The sequence below is a fragment of the Oncorhynchus gorbuscha genome, linkage group LG14, assembly GCF_021184085.1.
Source record: "Oncorhynchus gorbuscha isolate QuinsamMale2020 ecotype Even-year linkage group LG14, OgorEven_v1.0, whole genome shotgun sequence".
Taxonomy (NCBI): domain Eukaryota; kingdom Metazoa; phylum Chordata; class Actinopteri; order Salmoniformes; family Salmonidae; genus Oncorhynchus; species Oncorhynchus gorbuscha.
The window spans coordinates 9,441,220-9,456,721 of NC_060186.1; the positions used below are offsets into that span (position 1 = coordinate 9,441,220).

The 15,502-nt window shown below is 44.7% G+C and overlaps 1 protein-coding gene across 1 annotated transcript in view; it reads right to left on the reverse strand.

Annotated features, from left to right (window-relative positions):
* The window catches only part of LOC123994385 (ankyrin repeat and sterile alpha motif domain-containing protein 1B-like), a 509,344-nt gene that overhangs the window by 240,959 nt on the left and 252,883 nt on the right, over positions 1 to 15,502 (reverse strand). The window contains 1 exon segment of the mRNA XM_046296905.1: positions 8,689 to 8,842. Coding sequence (XP_046152861.1) covers positions 8,689 to 8,842 — 154 coding nt within the window.

The window sequence follows — 15,502 nt, forward strand, 5'->3', positions numbered from 1 at the left end:
GTCTGTGTGTTAGCAGCACAGACAGACCAGTCTGTGTTAATAGGACAGACCGGCTGTACAGCTAGTTAATGCAGGCATGCAGTACAGCAGGGTTCCCCAACTGGCGGCCAGCGGGCCGAATTTGGCCGCATGTGATTTTATTTGCCCCCCCGCCTCCCAAGATTTTTGAGCAAATTAAAACTTGTTAAACTTGTTAAACAAGTCTGTAAAAAGACCAGCAAATCAGCTCATAGTGATTGTAATTTAGGAAATATATTTGAAAGTATTCTCACGCATTATAAGACCATGGTGCTTGCCTACGGAGCTGTGAGGGGAACGGCACCTCAGTACCTCCAGGCTCTGATCAGGCCCTACACCCAAACAAGGGCACTGCGTTCATCCACCTCTGGCCTGCTCGCCTCCCTACCACTGAGGAAGTACAGCTCCCGCTCAGCCCAGTCAAAACTGTTCGCTGCTCTGGCCCCCCAATGGTGGAACAAACTCCCTCACGACGCCAGGACAGCGGAGTCAATCACCACCTTCCGGAGACACCTGAAACCCCACCTCTTTAAGGAATACCTAGGATAGGATAAGTAATCCCTCTCACCCCCCCTTTAAGATTTAGATGCACTATTGTAAAGTGACTGTTCCACTGGATGTCATAAGGTGAATGCACCAATTTGTAAGTCGCTCTGGATAAGAGCGTCTGCTAAATGACTTAAATGTAAATGTTATAGGTAGATATGTGATTGTATACAAATATAATCAAGTTTTGAAATGATTATGTTTTAGTCAAATATTATCTGTTTGGGCTTCTTGCAATCAATTTGCAGTCTACAAATGATTCATAATTATGTTCTGGCCCTCTGACGATCCACTCAAGAAAAAATATGCCCGTGGCTGAATCTAGTTGATGCTCCCTGCTGTACAGTGTGTACTGATGGGATATTATCCTGGGGCTATATAGGGTGTGTGCGTATGTACAGTATGTGTGTGTTTATGTGCGTGTTTGTGTGTGTAGCTGCTCACATGCTCCCAATGCCATACCCCATTAACCAATTACAGTTAAGCTCCCACTATCATGTCGCAGAATGCACCAATTACAGTTAAGCTCCCACCATCATGTCGCAGAATGCACCAATTACAGGTCTGCCTCTCAACGCTACATCTCATACAGGATTGTCCTTTAGTGTCGAATGTGCAACAAAACAACATGCTACTTTGAAACAGCTATAGTACACACACGGAATAGGCTTGAGAACCTCCAGCCGGACAGGAGGAAAGGGGAGCCCAGATACTTCACACCCAGGGAAAGAGTATCCAAACTGGGCTTCCAGAGAGCAAAATCCCCTCTTTCTGGAACTATCCTAACACAGCTTGACACGACACAGCATAACAAAAGCTTGCACCACAACTGGGCACCTGACAAAACGCTCACACACACACACACACACACACACTCTTTTCTCTGTCTTTATCGGTGTCCACACTTGAACTTTAACCTATGAAAGTTCTCAGATCTGAAAGAGTGTTTACGAACATGAAATCATGTGCAATTCTAACAGCCCATAATTTGGAGGGGGTGATTCTAGTCATTTGATGTTCAGCTGTCTGTGGATCAATAGGCCCAGAACTTTCACAACTTTCAGCTCGATAGCACTATCAGAGCAATCTAAAACCATTTCAGAGATGTGCTATCTTGCCCTAGTGATACCGCACCAGAGCAATCTAAAACCATTTCAGAGATGTGCTATCTTGCCCTAGTGATACCGCACCAGAGCAATCGAAAACCATTTCAGAGATGTGCTATCTTGCCCTAGTGATACCGCACCAGAGCAATCGAAAACCATTTCAGAGATGTGCTATCTTGCCCTAGTGATACCGCACCAGAGCAATCTAAAACCATTTCAGAGATGTGCTATCTTGCCCTAGTGATACCGCACCAGAGCAATCGAAAACCATTTCAGAGATGTGCTATTATCTTGGCCTTTTTCATATCACAGATTAGTGGTTCTCAGACATTGTTTTCTTTTGAGTCACCTAGTAAACAAAAAATGTTTCAAGCCAGGATCTGCCGCTGAGGTAAAAGTTTGCAGACTTCATCCCAACAATTTTTATGTTTACATTTTTTTTTTGAACAATTGCTGGAGACCCACAGGGTGTGTACGGTTTTGTTCCAGCCTTGCACTAATTAACAACAACTTATGATCAAACAGCTGACTGTCATAAATCCTTCAACTCCGATCCAAGTATACCTTAGGTGCTTTTGAGTTGATATTTCTTGCTCAGTAGAAGCAGTTATTAGCACAGTAATATTGTATAGGCTGTGTTCAAACCTAGTCTGCCCTCTTGATATGAAAAGCATATTGTACCATCTGTCTCCTACCGTTTGGTCTCATGATAATTTGACTGTGTTCAGCCTTGCCATACTGATAGTAATATCCATCTTGGTAGTATTCCACAACCCCAGCCTCTGACTCTAGAGAGATATGGTGTTGACGCTGTATGCATGAACACAGGTGGTTGGTCAATTAGATGTGAATATTAATGAGCAGTTCACCACTCCTCTTTAATGATTCAAACAAAATGGCTGCCAACAAGTGGCGGGGAAAATCTCAGCGCGCGGGAGGGAGGAGTGAAAGTGTGTGTGTGTGTGGTGTGTGTATGCCTCACAATTCCTCCCACACCCCACCCCTCCTTGCCCATACTCAATGGGACGTGACTGTTCTAATGGCAGAGCCTGGAGAGTTAGTTGTGCTTCTTATTTCGTGTTGTCGTTGGTTAGTCTGAGCACAATTACACAAATGTCACCTCCAGAGCTTCATCACGGGGGGGAAATGGACTGGAACAGAACGACATCTTGGCTTTAGCCTCAGGGAAAGAAGGGAAGGAGGATAAAGGAAGGGGGAGCAGAGAGGAGTGGAAGCATTGGATCGGAGGAAGGGAGGAGTAGATGCTGTGGGAGGGTCAATTGAAAGTGAAAGTTTGTGTGTGTCAAGAAGTATTTTCCGGTATGGAGTGTGCACGCCTGTCTGCGTATATTTGGTGAGTGTGTGAGTGTGTGTGTGTGTGTGGCTGCAGTAGCCCAAGTGTTTCACCTTGGAGTCGATAGCCATTACTGCTAACCACTTAGCGGTGATAGCTAGCCGTCTGTCTCCTGCCCTGTACGTGATTGCAGGCCTCTAAGCCTCATCGTCACTATATTAAGACACCCTGCTTTCAAAAGACCCATAATATCCCTGTCTGTGGGCTCCTTTATACGCTGTTAGATTATACAGTATATAAGAGTCCCTTACTATTCTAGCTGTTTGTTAAATGTAACTGCATGGGAACAGATTGCTACTGTGCTGTGTCTTCCCCCATTGACGTTTCCTGTTGTGCTGAAGAGGTTTCATTATGCAGCATGTGTAGCCTATGTGCTTCTGCAGCACACACAGAGACAGTGGCTGTGAACGAGCCCTTTGAGGTGATCTTACACTGTGAAGGAGAGAGAGGGAGAGAAAGAGCAAGAGCGAGAAAGAGAGCGAGAGAGAAAGAGAGAGAGAGGGGGAAAGAAAGATTGAAGAGTACATTTAAGTAGACACACTGACAGGGGAAAGTGCAACACTAACACATAATGCATACTGTGAGACAGCATGGTTATTTTTGGTGGATGCTACTGACTTAGTCATCATCATCATCATCATCTCATTATCATCTCTGAGGACAAGTTAGTAGTCCCTATGTCATCCCTACGTTGTCACTATGCCCCAGCCAGGTAGGTCTGCAGTAGCAAACAGGAAGGAGGTAGATTTGAGATGTAAAAAGTATTCTCTGTTCATTAAGACCAGAGGTTTAGAGCCTCCTTAGAGATGCTGCTGCTTCTGCCAGCTAACTACACAGCATTGGACAGGTATCTTTCCTTTAAAGCAGCTGCTGCCTGTTGAGCTGCCAGCTAACTAGACAGCATAGGACAGGTATCTTTCCTTTAAAGCTGCTGCTGCCTGTTGCGCTGCCAGCTAACTATACAGCATAGGACAGGTATCTTTCCTTTAAAGCTGCTGCTGCCTGTTGCGCTGCCAGCTAACTATACAGCATAGGACAGGTATCTTTCCTTTAAAGCTGCTGCTGCCTGTTGCGCTGCCAGCTAACTATACAGCATAGGACAGGTATCTTTCCTTTAAAGCTGCTGCTGCCTGTTGCGCTGCCAGCTAACTATACAGCATAGGACAGGTATCTTTCCTTTAAAGCTGCTGCTGCCTGTTGCGCTGCCAGCTAACTATACAGCATAGGACAGGTATCTTTCCTTTAAAGCTGCTGCTGCCTGTTGCGCTGCCAGCTAACTATACAGCATAGGACAGGTATCTTTCCTTTAAAGCTGCTGCTGCCTGTTGCGCTGCCAGCTAACTATACAGCATAGGACAGGTATCTTTCCTTTAAAGCTGCTGCTGCCTGTTGCGCTGCCAGCTAACTATACAGCATAGGACAGCATGTGACTGGGCTAGGGTTGAATACTGGGAACCAGGTTACTGATATTTACTTCCCAAACTCCACTCCCTTTTCCCAGGATAAATAACTGCGAGAAACCGGTATATTATAATAAATTATTTCTATGAACAGCATGACATGAAATGGAACTATTAAATGATATGCAATGTCTAAATCTAGCTTCTCTACAGCCTTCGCTCTGCTACCTGCATGATCAATCATCAACGCCAGGGTGGGGACAGACAGCGCATCTCAGTACGGAGCGCAGTTTACAATGCCTGTTTCATCTCATCATGGTAACTTTTTATCTTGTGACAGGTAGGTTCTACATTTCCTGCAACAGTCTATGTTACAGTAATTTAAAGACTGAATGCGTGTCTAATTTACACATCTCCATCTGGCTTTCGGGGTCACCTTATTATTTTATTTGTAAAGATAATTGTTTTGTTTTAAACAGCCTAATCACTCGAATATCATTGCTTTAAATCAAGAGTGCATGTGAGCACTCTCTCACAGTCTCTCTCTCTCGTCAATTCCATTCAAATTGCATCCAAAATAGATAATCCTGTTCAAGAATCTACTAGAAAATCTACGGCAAGATCTAAAAATGATTGCCTAGCAATGATCAACAACCAATTTGACAAAGCTTGAAGAATGTTGAAAAGAATAATAGGTAAATATTGCGCAATCCAGGTGTGGAACGCTCTTATAGGCTTACCCAGAAAGACTCACAGCTGTAATCGGACTCCTGAGCTGACAAGGTACAAATCTGTAGTTCTGCCCCTAAACAGGCAGTTAACCCACTGTTCCTAGGCCGTCATTGAAAATAAGAATTTGTTCTTAACTGACTTGCCTAGTTAAATAAAGGTTCAATTAAATCACTGCCAAAGGTGCTTCTACAAAGTATTGACTCAGGGGTGTGAATAATTATGTAAATCAGACATTCACTTTGTCATTATGGGGTATTGTAGATGGGTGTGAAAAAATATATTTTTAATACATTTTGAATTCAGGCTGTAACACAACAACATGTTGATTTTGATTTCATCAGACCAGAGAATTTCTCATGGTCAGAGTCCTTTAGGTGCCTTTTGGCAAACTCCAAGTGCGCTGGCATGTGCCTTTTACTGAGGAGTGGCTTCGGTCCGGCCACTGATTGGTAGAGTGCTGCAGAGATGGGAGAACCTTGCAGAAGGACAACCATCTCCACAGAGGATCTCTGGAGCTCTGTCACAGTGACCATCGGGTTCTTGGTGACCTCCCTGAGCAAGGCCCTTCTCCCCCAATTGGTCAGTTTGGCAGAGTGGCCAGCTTTAGGAAGATTATTGGTGGTTCAAAACTTCTTTCATTTAAAAATGATGGAGGCCACTGTGTTCATGGGGACCTTCAATGCTGCAGAAATCTTTTGGTACCTTTCCCCAGACCTGTGCTGACACAATCCTTTCTCTGAGCTATACGGACAATTCCTTTGACCTCATGGCTTGTTTTTTGCTCTGACATGCATTGTCAACTGTGGGACCTGATATAGACAGATGTGTACCTTTCCAAATCATGTCCAATCAATTGAATTTACCACAGGTGGACTCCAAGTTGTAGAAATATCTCAAGGATGATCTGATGGAAACAGGATGCACCTGCTCAATTTCAAGTCTCATAGTAAAGGGTTTGAATAGTTATGTAAAGAAGGTATTTTCTGTTTCATACATTTGCAAACATTTCTAAAAACCTGTTTTCAATTGTAAACTGTTTTCAATGTAATACATTTTAGAATAAGGCTGTAACGTAACAAAATGTGGAAAAAGTCCAGGGGTCTGAGTACTTTCCGAATGCACTATAGCTAGCTACATCTATGGACTTTGTTCTTCTGTTGTGGGTAATGTGCAGTAGCCTGTACTGTATATCATAGGCTATGTCTGGGTAACGGCACCATCATTTGGGTTTTTTGGTGCTTGGGTTCTTAAAATGTCTTTAATGTATGGCTCATAAAATGTCTTTAATGTATGGCTCATAAAATGTCTTTAATGTATGGCTCATAAAATGTCTTTAATGTATGGCTCATAAAATGTCTTTAATGTATGGCTCATAAAATGTCTTTAATGTATGGCTCATAAAATGTCTTTAATGTATGGCTCATAAAATGTCTTTAATGTATGGCTCATAAAATGTCTTTAATGTATGGCTCATAAAATGTCTTTAATGTATGGCTCATAAAATGGCTTTAATGTATGGCTCATAAAATGGCTTTAATGTATGGCTCATAAAATGGCTTATCAGGCTCAGGTAGCATCAGGCTTGAATTTTCATGCTGATCAAAGCTAATCAATTCCAGACATATTGATATGATTTATTCTTGGGATGGAACATTTGTAAAATACCGGGGAAATGTTCAGCCCCAGACTGGGCTCTTCCCCTTGTTCCATGTCTCTCTCACACTCTTTCGGTCTCTCCTTCTCTCTATCTTTCGCTTTCTCTCCATGTCTCTCTCACACTCTCTCTCTCTGTCTCTTGTTTCTTTTCTCTCTCCAGAAAAGAGAGAGTGTGAGTGGCTCACAGTCATGTCTCATTACAGATCTGAGTGATTGGGCTAAATGCAGGAATCCCTGATTCCCCCCAGCCCTCCTCTGATTAGTTTAGTTAGCACTTATCCTGAGCTGACCCCCGGAGAAATCTCACCTCTGAAGTCTGTGTGTGTATGAATGAGTGACTCGGAGCGACTGTCCTTGTAGACTGAAATGAAGAAGCTCCACACACACCAGAGATGTATACAACGGCATTGTAGGTTTCCTTCACCCATTAGAAGTCAATCACACAGCAACATCCAGCCAAAAAAAAACAAACAGCCTAACTCTCACCACGACTAATCCAACCACAGTTACCATGACAACCCACCTCTGACTCACCACCTTTTTACTGGGAGTGTGGTAGAGGCACAGTTGCCAGGACAACCCGTGGTGTAGCCCACCATGGTATTGGTAGAGAGTAAAATGAGAACCCTGGGCACTGTGCTGCGACGGCTGAGAACAGAACGGAGCTCTATGCCCTCGTCAAACATCGGGTCACACACTGACAGAGCGGATATGGTGTCCATGACGACGAGAACGTGGACCTGCTGCTGAGGGGTGACTGCGTGACAGTTTGGGTTAATCTTGATCTTCAGATATCCTACAGTATGAAACATCACCGAGTCCAGATCTCTTTTATTCACATCCAACAGCTGCGCCGGTGCAGACAGCGGTGACCGGGGGTAACTGCGGCCGATGGTAACGGAGGTGACTGTAGTTACGGAGATGACCATCGTTGTTCCTGTAATTACTTCATTATATACAGTACCGGTCAAACGTTAGAACACACCTACTCATTCCAGGGTTCGTCTTTATTTTTACTATTTCTACATTGTAGAATAATAGTGAAGAAATCATAAATATGAAATTCCACAAATGGAACTCTATGAAGCATTTTTTTGGGCTGCAATTTCTGAGGCTGTTAACTCTAATTAACTTATCCTCTGCAGCAGAGGTAACTCTGGGTCTTCCTTTCCTGTGGCGGTCCTCATGAGAGCCAGTTTCATCATAGCGCTTGATGGTTTTTGCGACTGCACTTGAAGAAACTTTCAAAGTTATTGACATTTTCCGTATTGACTGACCTTCATGTCTTAAAGTAATGATGGACTGTCATTTCCCTTTGCTTATTTGGATTTATTATGGACTTGGTCTTATTGATTAGACTTGGTCTTATTATGGACTTGGTCTTTTATCAAACAGGGCTAACTTCTGTATACCACCACTACCTTGTCAAGACACAACTGATTGGCTCAAACGCATTAAGACGTAAAGAAATTCCACAAATTACCAAGGCACACCTGTTAATTGAAATGCATTCCAGGTGACTACCTCATGAAGCTGGTTGAGAAAATGCCAAGAGTGCACATCTGTCATCAAGGCAAAGGGTGGCTATTTGAAGAATCTAAAATCTAAAATATATTTTGTTTTGTTTAACACTTTTTCGTTGACTATACGATTCCAAATCTGTTATTTCATAGTTTTGATGTCTTCACTATTATTCTACAATGCAGAAAATAGTAAAAAATAAAAAAGAACCCTTGAATAAGTAGGTGGTCTTTTGACCGGTAGTATATATATATATAATATTCAAAATGTACAGTAGTGCGGGTACTGACAACGGTGACGGAGGTGAATGTAGTATACAGAGGTTGTTAAACAGGTGGTCTGAGTGTGTCCTTACCGTTGAGGGGGCAGGCGTTGAAGAGGCTGATGTCCAGCGAGCAGGGCTTGCGGGTCACGGCGGTGGTGACGGACTCATACGGATTGTCCTCATCCTCCGGTAAGAACACGTCAAGGGAGGGCGATGGTACGATCTCCGCCGAGCGCCTCGAGTCCTGATATTGGGAGGGAGAGAGAGAAAGAGAGAGAGCGTGAGAGAGGGAGGAACATGGTGAGAATTTTGTGGGTAGTTTCACGTGTGGAAACAAAATATTTGTGTGTCGGTACATTGACAAGCACGGCCAATGTTCAATGTATAACCTTGAATGTTGGATCAACAATGTTTGTTTACTGCCCTTGGTATCATCAGATCACAAAAACAACCCATCATCATAACTCATCCACCTCAAGGACACGGTTCCATTCAAACACTGTTCAGGCCTGCTCCCCTGCTGAATCTATGGAGTTGATTGTAGTGCAGTTGATTTAATAAGCACAGGCACGACCAGATAGAGGAAATACACTGATTTGCAACAACAAAATAAGCAATGACAGAGAGGAAATACATAGAAAATACACAGAAATACACAGATTTAGTGTCACGTTCGTCGTAATGAGTTTAGTTCCACATAATTTAATCTCCGTGAAACAAACAAAACAATAAAGAAACAACGAAGCGTGACGTCATGACAACAGGCAACTAAACACAAACAATAAAGAAACAACGAAGCGTGACGTCATGACAACAGGCAACTAAACACAAACAATAAAGAAACAACGAAGCGTGACGTCATGACAACAGGCAACTAAACACAAACAAAGAAACAACGAAGCGTGACGTCATGCCAACAGGCAACTAAACACAAACAATAAAGAAACAACGAAGCGTGACGTCATGCCAACAGGCAACTAAACACAAACAATAAAGAAACAACGACGCATGACGTAAACACAAACAATGCCAACAGGCAACTAAACACAAACAATAAAGAAACAACGAAGCGTGACGTCATGCCAACAGGCAACTAAACAAACAATAAAGAAACAACGAAGCATGACGTCATGCCAACAGGCAACTAAACACAAACAATAAAGAAACAACGAAGCATGACGTCATGCCAACAGGCAACTAAACACAAACAATAAAGAAACAACGAAGCATGACGTCATGCCAACAGGCAACTAAACACAAACAATAAAGAAACAACGAAGCGTGACGTCATGCCAACAGGCAACTAAACACGAACAATAAAGAAACAACGAAGCATGACGTCATGCCCTGCACACAGGCAACTAAACACAACCAATATCCCACAACACAGGTGGGGAAATGGCTACCTAAATATGATCCCCAATCAGAGGCAACGATAAACAGCTGCCTCTAATTGGGAACCATATTAGCACCAACATAGAAATAGACATACTAGAACACCCCCTAGTCACGCCCTGACCTACTACACCATAGAGAACCAAGGGCTCTCTATGGACAGGGCGTGACATTTAGCAACAAAAAAATCAGCTAATAGGCAAAACTGTGACAGTATGTTTTATTCTTCTCTCTTTCTTTATAACCCTGTGTAACCAGATGTTGATATAGTAGAAAGACTGGAGACCACATATCCCAGGGTCCCCCTCTACAACTGAGAGGAGATAACCATCACCCTCGCTGAGGCCTCTGGCCCGTTACATGACATAGGGCAAAACCAGACAGCATGACGGCCTCAAGTGTGGTTTCTGAGAAAAATTGTGTGTTGCTCCCTTCAAGTCAAAATAGAAGAAACCATAAGATCGTCCCTCCATGACTCCATTGCAACTGAGCCAAAATGGCTGATGTCCTGTGTGCAACCAGTTTCATGTTGTTCTATTCCTGTGACAGTATGAAAAGGTTGAGACCCAGCGGGTTGACAGAGAAACCCTTGGAACTAAATGTCCCTGTCTAAATGGCATATGTGCATAAAACACAAAAGTGAGCATTGGAGGGCGCAGGAAAGACAGACATTTCTCACCAGAGACGCATGGGCAATAGATGCCTGTTTCCCATAATGCACCACTCCATCATCATTACTGCGACATCACCCGGGTCACCCCACCATATTTGGTTGCCATGTGATCGTCATGGCAATGGGGGCGTGGCGTTGTCCATGACTCACCCCTGGTGTGTTAATTTCCCCCGAACCCTATCAACTCCCTCCTCCTCTCCACCTTATTGTCTCACTCCGACAGCCATTCATCTTCCTGTTAGCTGTTTCTACTACATTACCCAGACACCACTGGGTCATCAATCACGCACAGAGCGCATGCAGAGAAGATGAATCATCGTCTTTGATTGAATGATCACTCCCTAGATAATCTGTCTCGTGTATACACACACACACACGTTCACTACTCAATGTGTCCTATTACACTAGCTAATATACAACTTCAGTCTGTGTGCTCCTTTTCTCACACACCCACGTGTTGTACAGACATACAACCACACACACGTGATGCACAGACACACACAACCATGTGAAGCACACATACACAAAAGACCAGCAAGTCCATTGAATTTGAGTCACATTACTCTAGCCCATGTAAAGTACCAGCCAGTGATGTCACACGTGGTTTCAGACAGTAATAGTATGGTATGGGTTAACATTTCACGTCAATATATTTACAGTCATCAGAAGTAATTACACTCCATAAAACTTGAGACAAAAACTGTGGCCCTGCGAATTGAGTCCCCTTATCAGTTACAGCCAACACCCTTTATACTGGGATTTCCTGATAGATGAAGAACCCAAGAGAGACTGTCCCAAATGGCATCATATTACCTATATAGTGCTCTACTTTTGACTGGAGCCCTAATGCCCTGGTCAAAAGTAGTGCACTGTAAAGGAAACGGGGTGCAATTGGGACGTAGCCTTTCTCTAGAGCTATCATGGGTTCCCCTTCTGGGGCTTATTAGACAACTTGGGTTCTTTGTGTAACCCATCTCTGGGTGCAGTGGTCCAGAGGGAGAAGACAGGAATTATCTTCCACATCAAACCATCTCTCTCTTTTCTCATTCTCTATCCTCTCTGACTTCCTAATGTACATCATGTTCCCTCCCTGTCACAATATCCCTTTCATCACTTTTCTCCCACTCTGTCTGTTCTTATTTCACATTCTCTCTCTGTCTCGTTCTCTCTCTCTCTCTGTCTCATTCTCTCTCTCTCTGTCTCTCTCTCTCTGTCTCGTTCTCTCTCTCTCTCTCTGTCTCGTTCTCTCTCTCTCTGTCTCATTCGCTCTCTCTCTGTCTCATTCTCTCTCTATCTGTCTCATTCTCTCTCTCTCTGTCTCGTTCTCTCTCTCTGTCTCGTTCTCTCTCTCTGTCTCGTTCTCTCTCTATCTGTCCCATTCTCTCTCTCTCTGTCTCTCTCTCTCTGAAAGATACTTTTTTTTTCTCATTCTCTGGCTTTTTATTCTCTCTTTTCCTCTTCATCCCTGAAGTTTACTCGTCTGCCTGTGTAAAGAACACACCAGCACCCCAGCCTCTCCCTCTTCCTCTCCCTCTCTCCCGTCCACCCAGCCATCTCAGGGAGAGGGGCAGTGGAGGAACTCCAAACTTACTACGGAGAGAATAAAACAGATGAGAGCAACGCAGCGGTGAACCCGAGAGAGCCAGTGAAAGACAGAGAAAAAGATGAAAGCCTAGTGGATACACTCCGACTTACTTCAGAGTAACTACAACAGTTTTACTGAAACCCGAGGAAAGGAGGGTGTAAAATGAGTTAGAGAAAAGGGCTGGTTCAGAGGAAGGAAGTATGCTACAAGTAGGTTTGAAGCAGGGATTTCCTCCCTCTCTTTCGGTCTCCCTGTCTCTCTCTCAAACACAATTGTCTTCTATTTGTTCTATCTAAATAGGTAAAAGTCGTTCAACTCAAAGCGAGAGCCATTCTCTACTACCAGACACTTTAGTCCTCCAGTCCCCACCTCTCCAGACTCCCACTCAATCAGAAAGTGTGTAAAAGGCCGGTGCACCAGAGACGCCACACCACCATCTGCATACCAAGTCAACTCAGAGGTGCTAAGGCAGTTTGTGTTACCTGTTAATAGTTGATCCCACCTCCACTTCCTGGTGTAGGGGGTGAGAAGGTTGAGTAGGTTCACGCAATGAGCTCCATGTCCCAACACAAACAAGACGGTGTCTTAAACACACACTTAGTCTCTTTCCCTCTCTCTCCCTCGCTCTCTCTCTTTCCCTCTTTCCCTCTCTCCTCCCTCCTCCCTCCTCCCTCGCTCTCTCTTTATCTGTGGAGAGATAGGACACAGAGGAACTTGTGTGTCTGCCACAGGAAGGGAACAGACAAAAAGAGTCCTTCTCCGGCCACTAATTAGGAGTCTCTTAGCAGTGTGTGTGTGTGTGTGTGTCAGGCCGGTACCCCAAATAGGAAATCTGTTGATACGACAGTCACGTCCCTGGAGCTACTATCCTGCAGGACATGTGACTCTGACCCGACTGACATCTCTCAGGTTGTGTTCTGCGTCTGTGTGTGTGTGTGTGTGTGTGTGTGTGTGTGTGTGTGTGTGTGTGTGTGTGTGTGTGTGTGTGTGTGTGTGTGTGTGTGTGTGTGTGTGTGTGTGTGTGTGTGTGTGTGTGTGTGTGTGTGTGTGTGTGTGTGTGTGTGTGTGTGTGTGTGTGTGTGTGTGTGTGTGTGTGTGTGTGTGTGTGTCTTACAGGCTCTTTTCAAAAAGTTCATCTTGTTTTTTAATTTCTTGACCAAAATAATACTTTAATAAAGAGCAAAACAGAACAGCCACTATTCTCATTCTCATTCTTCCTCTCTCTCTCTCTCTCTCTCTCTCTCTCTCTCTCTCTATAGCCCAATCCTCCTGGTTTCTGTCCCCTGAGCACTGTGCAAACAGTCTCTCCCTCTCTCTCTATAGCCCACTCCTCCTGGTTTCTGTCCCCTGAGCACTGTGCAAACAGTCTCTCCCTCTCTCTCTCTAACCCACTCCTCCTGGTTTCTGTCCCCTGAGCACTGTGCAAACAGTCTCTCCTCTCTCTCTATAGCCCACTCCTCCTGGTTTCTGTCCCCTGAGCACTGTGCAAACAGTCTCTCTCTCTCTCTCTCTCTCTCTCTCTCTCTCTCTCTCTCTCTCTCCCTCTCTCTCTATAGCCCTAACTCCTCCTGGTTTCTGTCCCCTGAGCACTGTGCAAACAGTCTCTCCCTCTCTCTCTATAGCCCACTCCTCCTGGTTTCTGTCCCCTGAGCACTGTGCAAACAGTCTCTCTCTCTCTCTCTCTCTCTCTCTCTCTCTCTCTCTCTCTCTCTCTCTCTCTCTCTCTCTCTCTCTCTCTCTCTCTCTCTCTCTCTCTCTCTCTCTCTCTCTCTCTCTCTCTCTCTCTCTCTCTCTCTCTCTAACCCACTCCTCCTGGTTTCTGTCCCCTGAGCACTGTGCAAACAGTCTCTCCCTCTCTCTCTATAGCCCACTCCTCCTGGTTTCTGTCCCCTGAGCACTGTGCAAACAGTCTCTCTCTCTCTCTCTCTCTCTCTCTCTCTCTCTCTCTCTCTCTATAGCCCACTCCTCCTGGTTTATGTCCCCTGAGCACTGTGCAAACAGTCTCTCTCTCTCTCTCTCTCTCTCTCTATAGCCCACTCCTCCTGGTTTCTGTCCCCTGAGCACTGTGCAAACAGTCTCTCCCTATCTCTCTATAGCCCACTCCTCCTGGTTTTTGTCCCCTGAGCACTGTGCAAACAGTCTCTCCCTCTCTCTCTATAGCCCACTCCTCCTGGTTTATGTCCCCTGAGCACTGTGCAAACAGTCTCTCCCTCTCTCTCTCTATAGCCCACTCCTCCTGGTTTCTGTCCCCTGAGCACTGTGCAAACAGTCTCTCCCTCTCTCTCTATAGCCCACTCCTCCTGGTTTCTGTCCCCTGAGCACTGTGCAAACAGTCTCTCCCTCTCTCTCTATAGCCCACTCCTCCTGGTTTCTGTCCCCTGACCACTGTGCAAACAGTCTCTCCCTCTCTCTCTAACCCACTCCTCCTGGTTTCTGTCCCCTGAGCACTGTGCAAACAGTCTCTCCCTCTCTCTCTAACCCACTCCTCTTTCCCTTGCAGTTCAGACTGCAGCAGATATGAAGGACGCTGTAATTCACTGGCATTTCCTCTTATTTGATTAGAGGAGGGGGTCGGGGGTCAGGAACTGTTGTAGAGGAACGGGGCATGAGAGGACAATAGTCCCTCTGAGACCATCCCACAACACAACGCTCCTGACCTCACACGGGGGGGGGGGGGAGATAGATAGAGGAGGAGAGAGGGGGGGGAGAGCGAAAGAGATTATTATTATTATTATTATTATATTATTATATTAGAGGGCTAGCCTCCAAGAATGGTATTACACTCAGTGGACAGCTACATCAGCATTAGCTTACTGAGCTCAACCCGGAGAAATCCTCTCTTTTCAGGAAATTACTTCACCTCCCCAACATGGCCTCCCTGAGTAGAGCCGGTGCCAGACACAGTTTCTCTGAGCACCATTACTAACCCCATGGACTTGAGAAAACTGCTAGAGCAGGGCCCTCAATGTACACAGCCATGGGGAGTGCTCCATATCACTCAGGTGTATCCATATCACTCAGGTGTATGGTCATTTTGTTAGTTAGTAAGGGCTTATTCAGGTCTGAGTATGGATGAAGAATCAAGACTGTTGATCTATTGGGATTTGATTTGATTTCCATTACTTCAGTGCAAAAATTATGATGACGGTCATGGTGATGACAACGACGATGACAATAGTGAATACGAAAACGTTAAGTTATCCTAATTACCATTGAATTATCCGTTCCACCGTAGCTCTTCCCTGGATAGA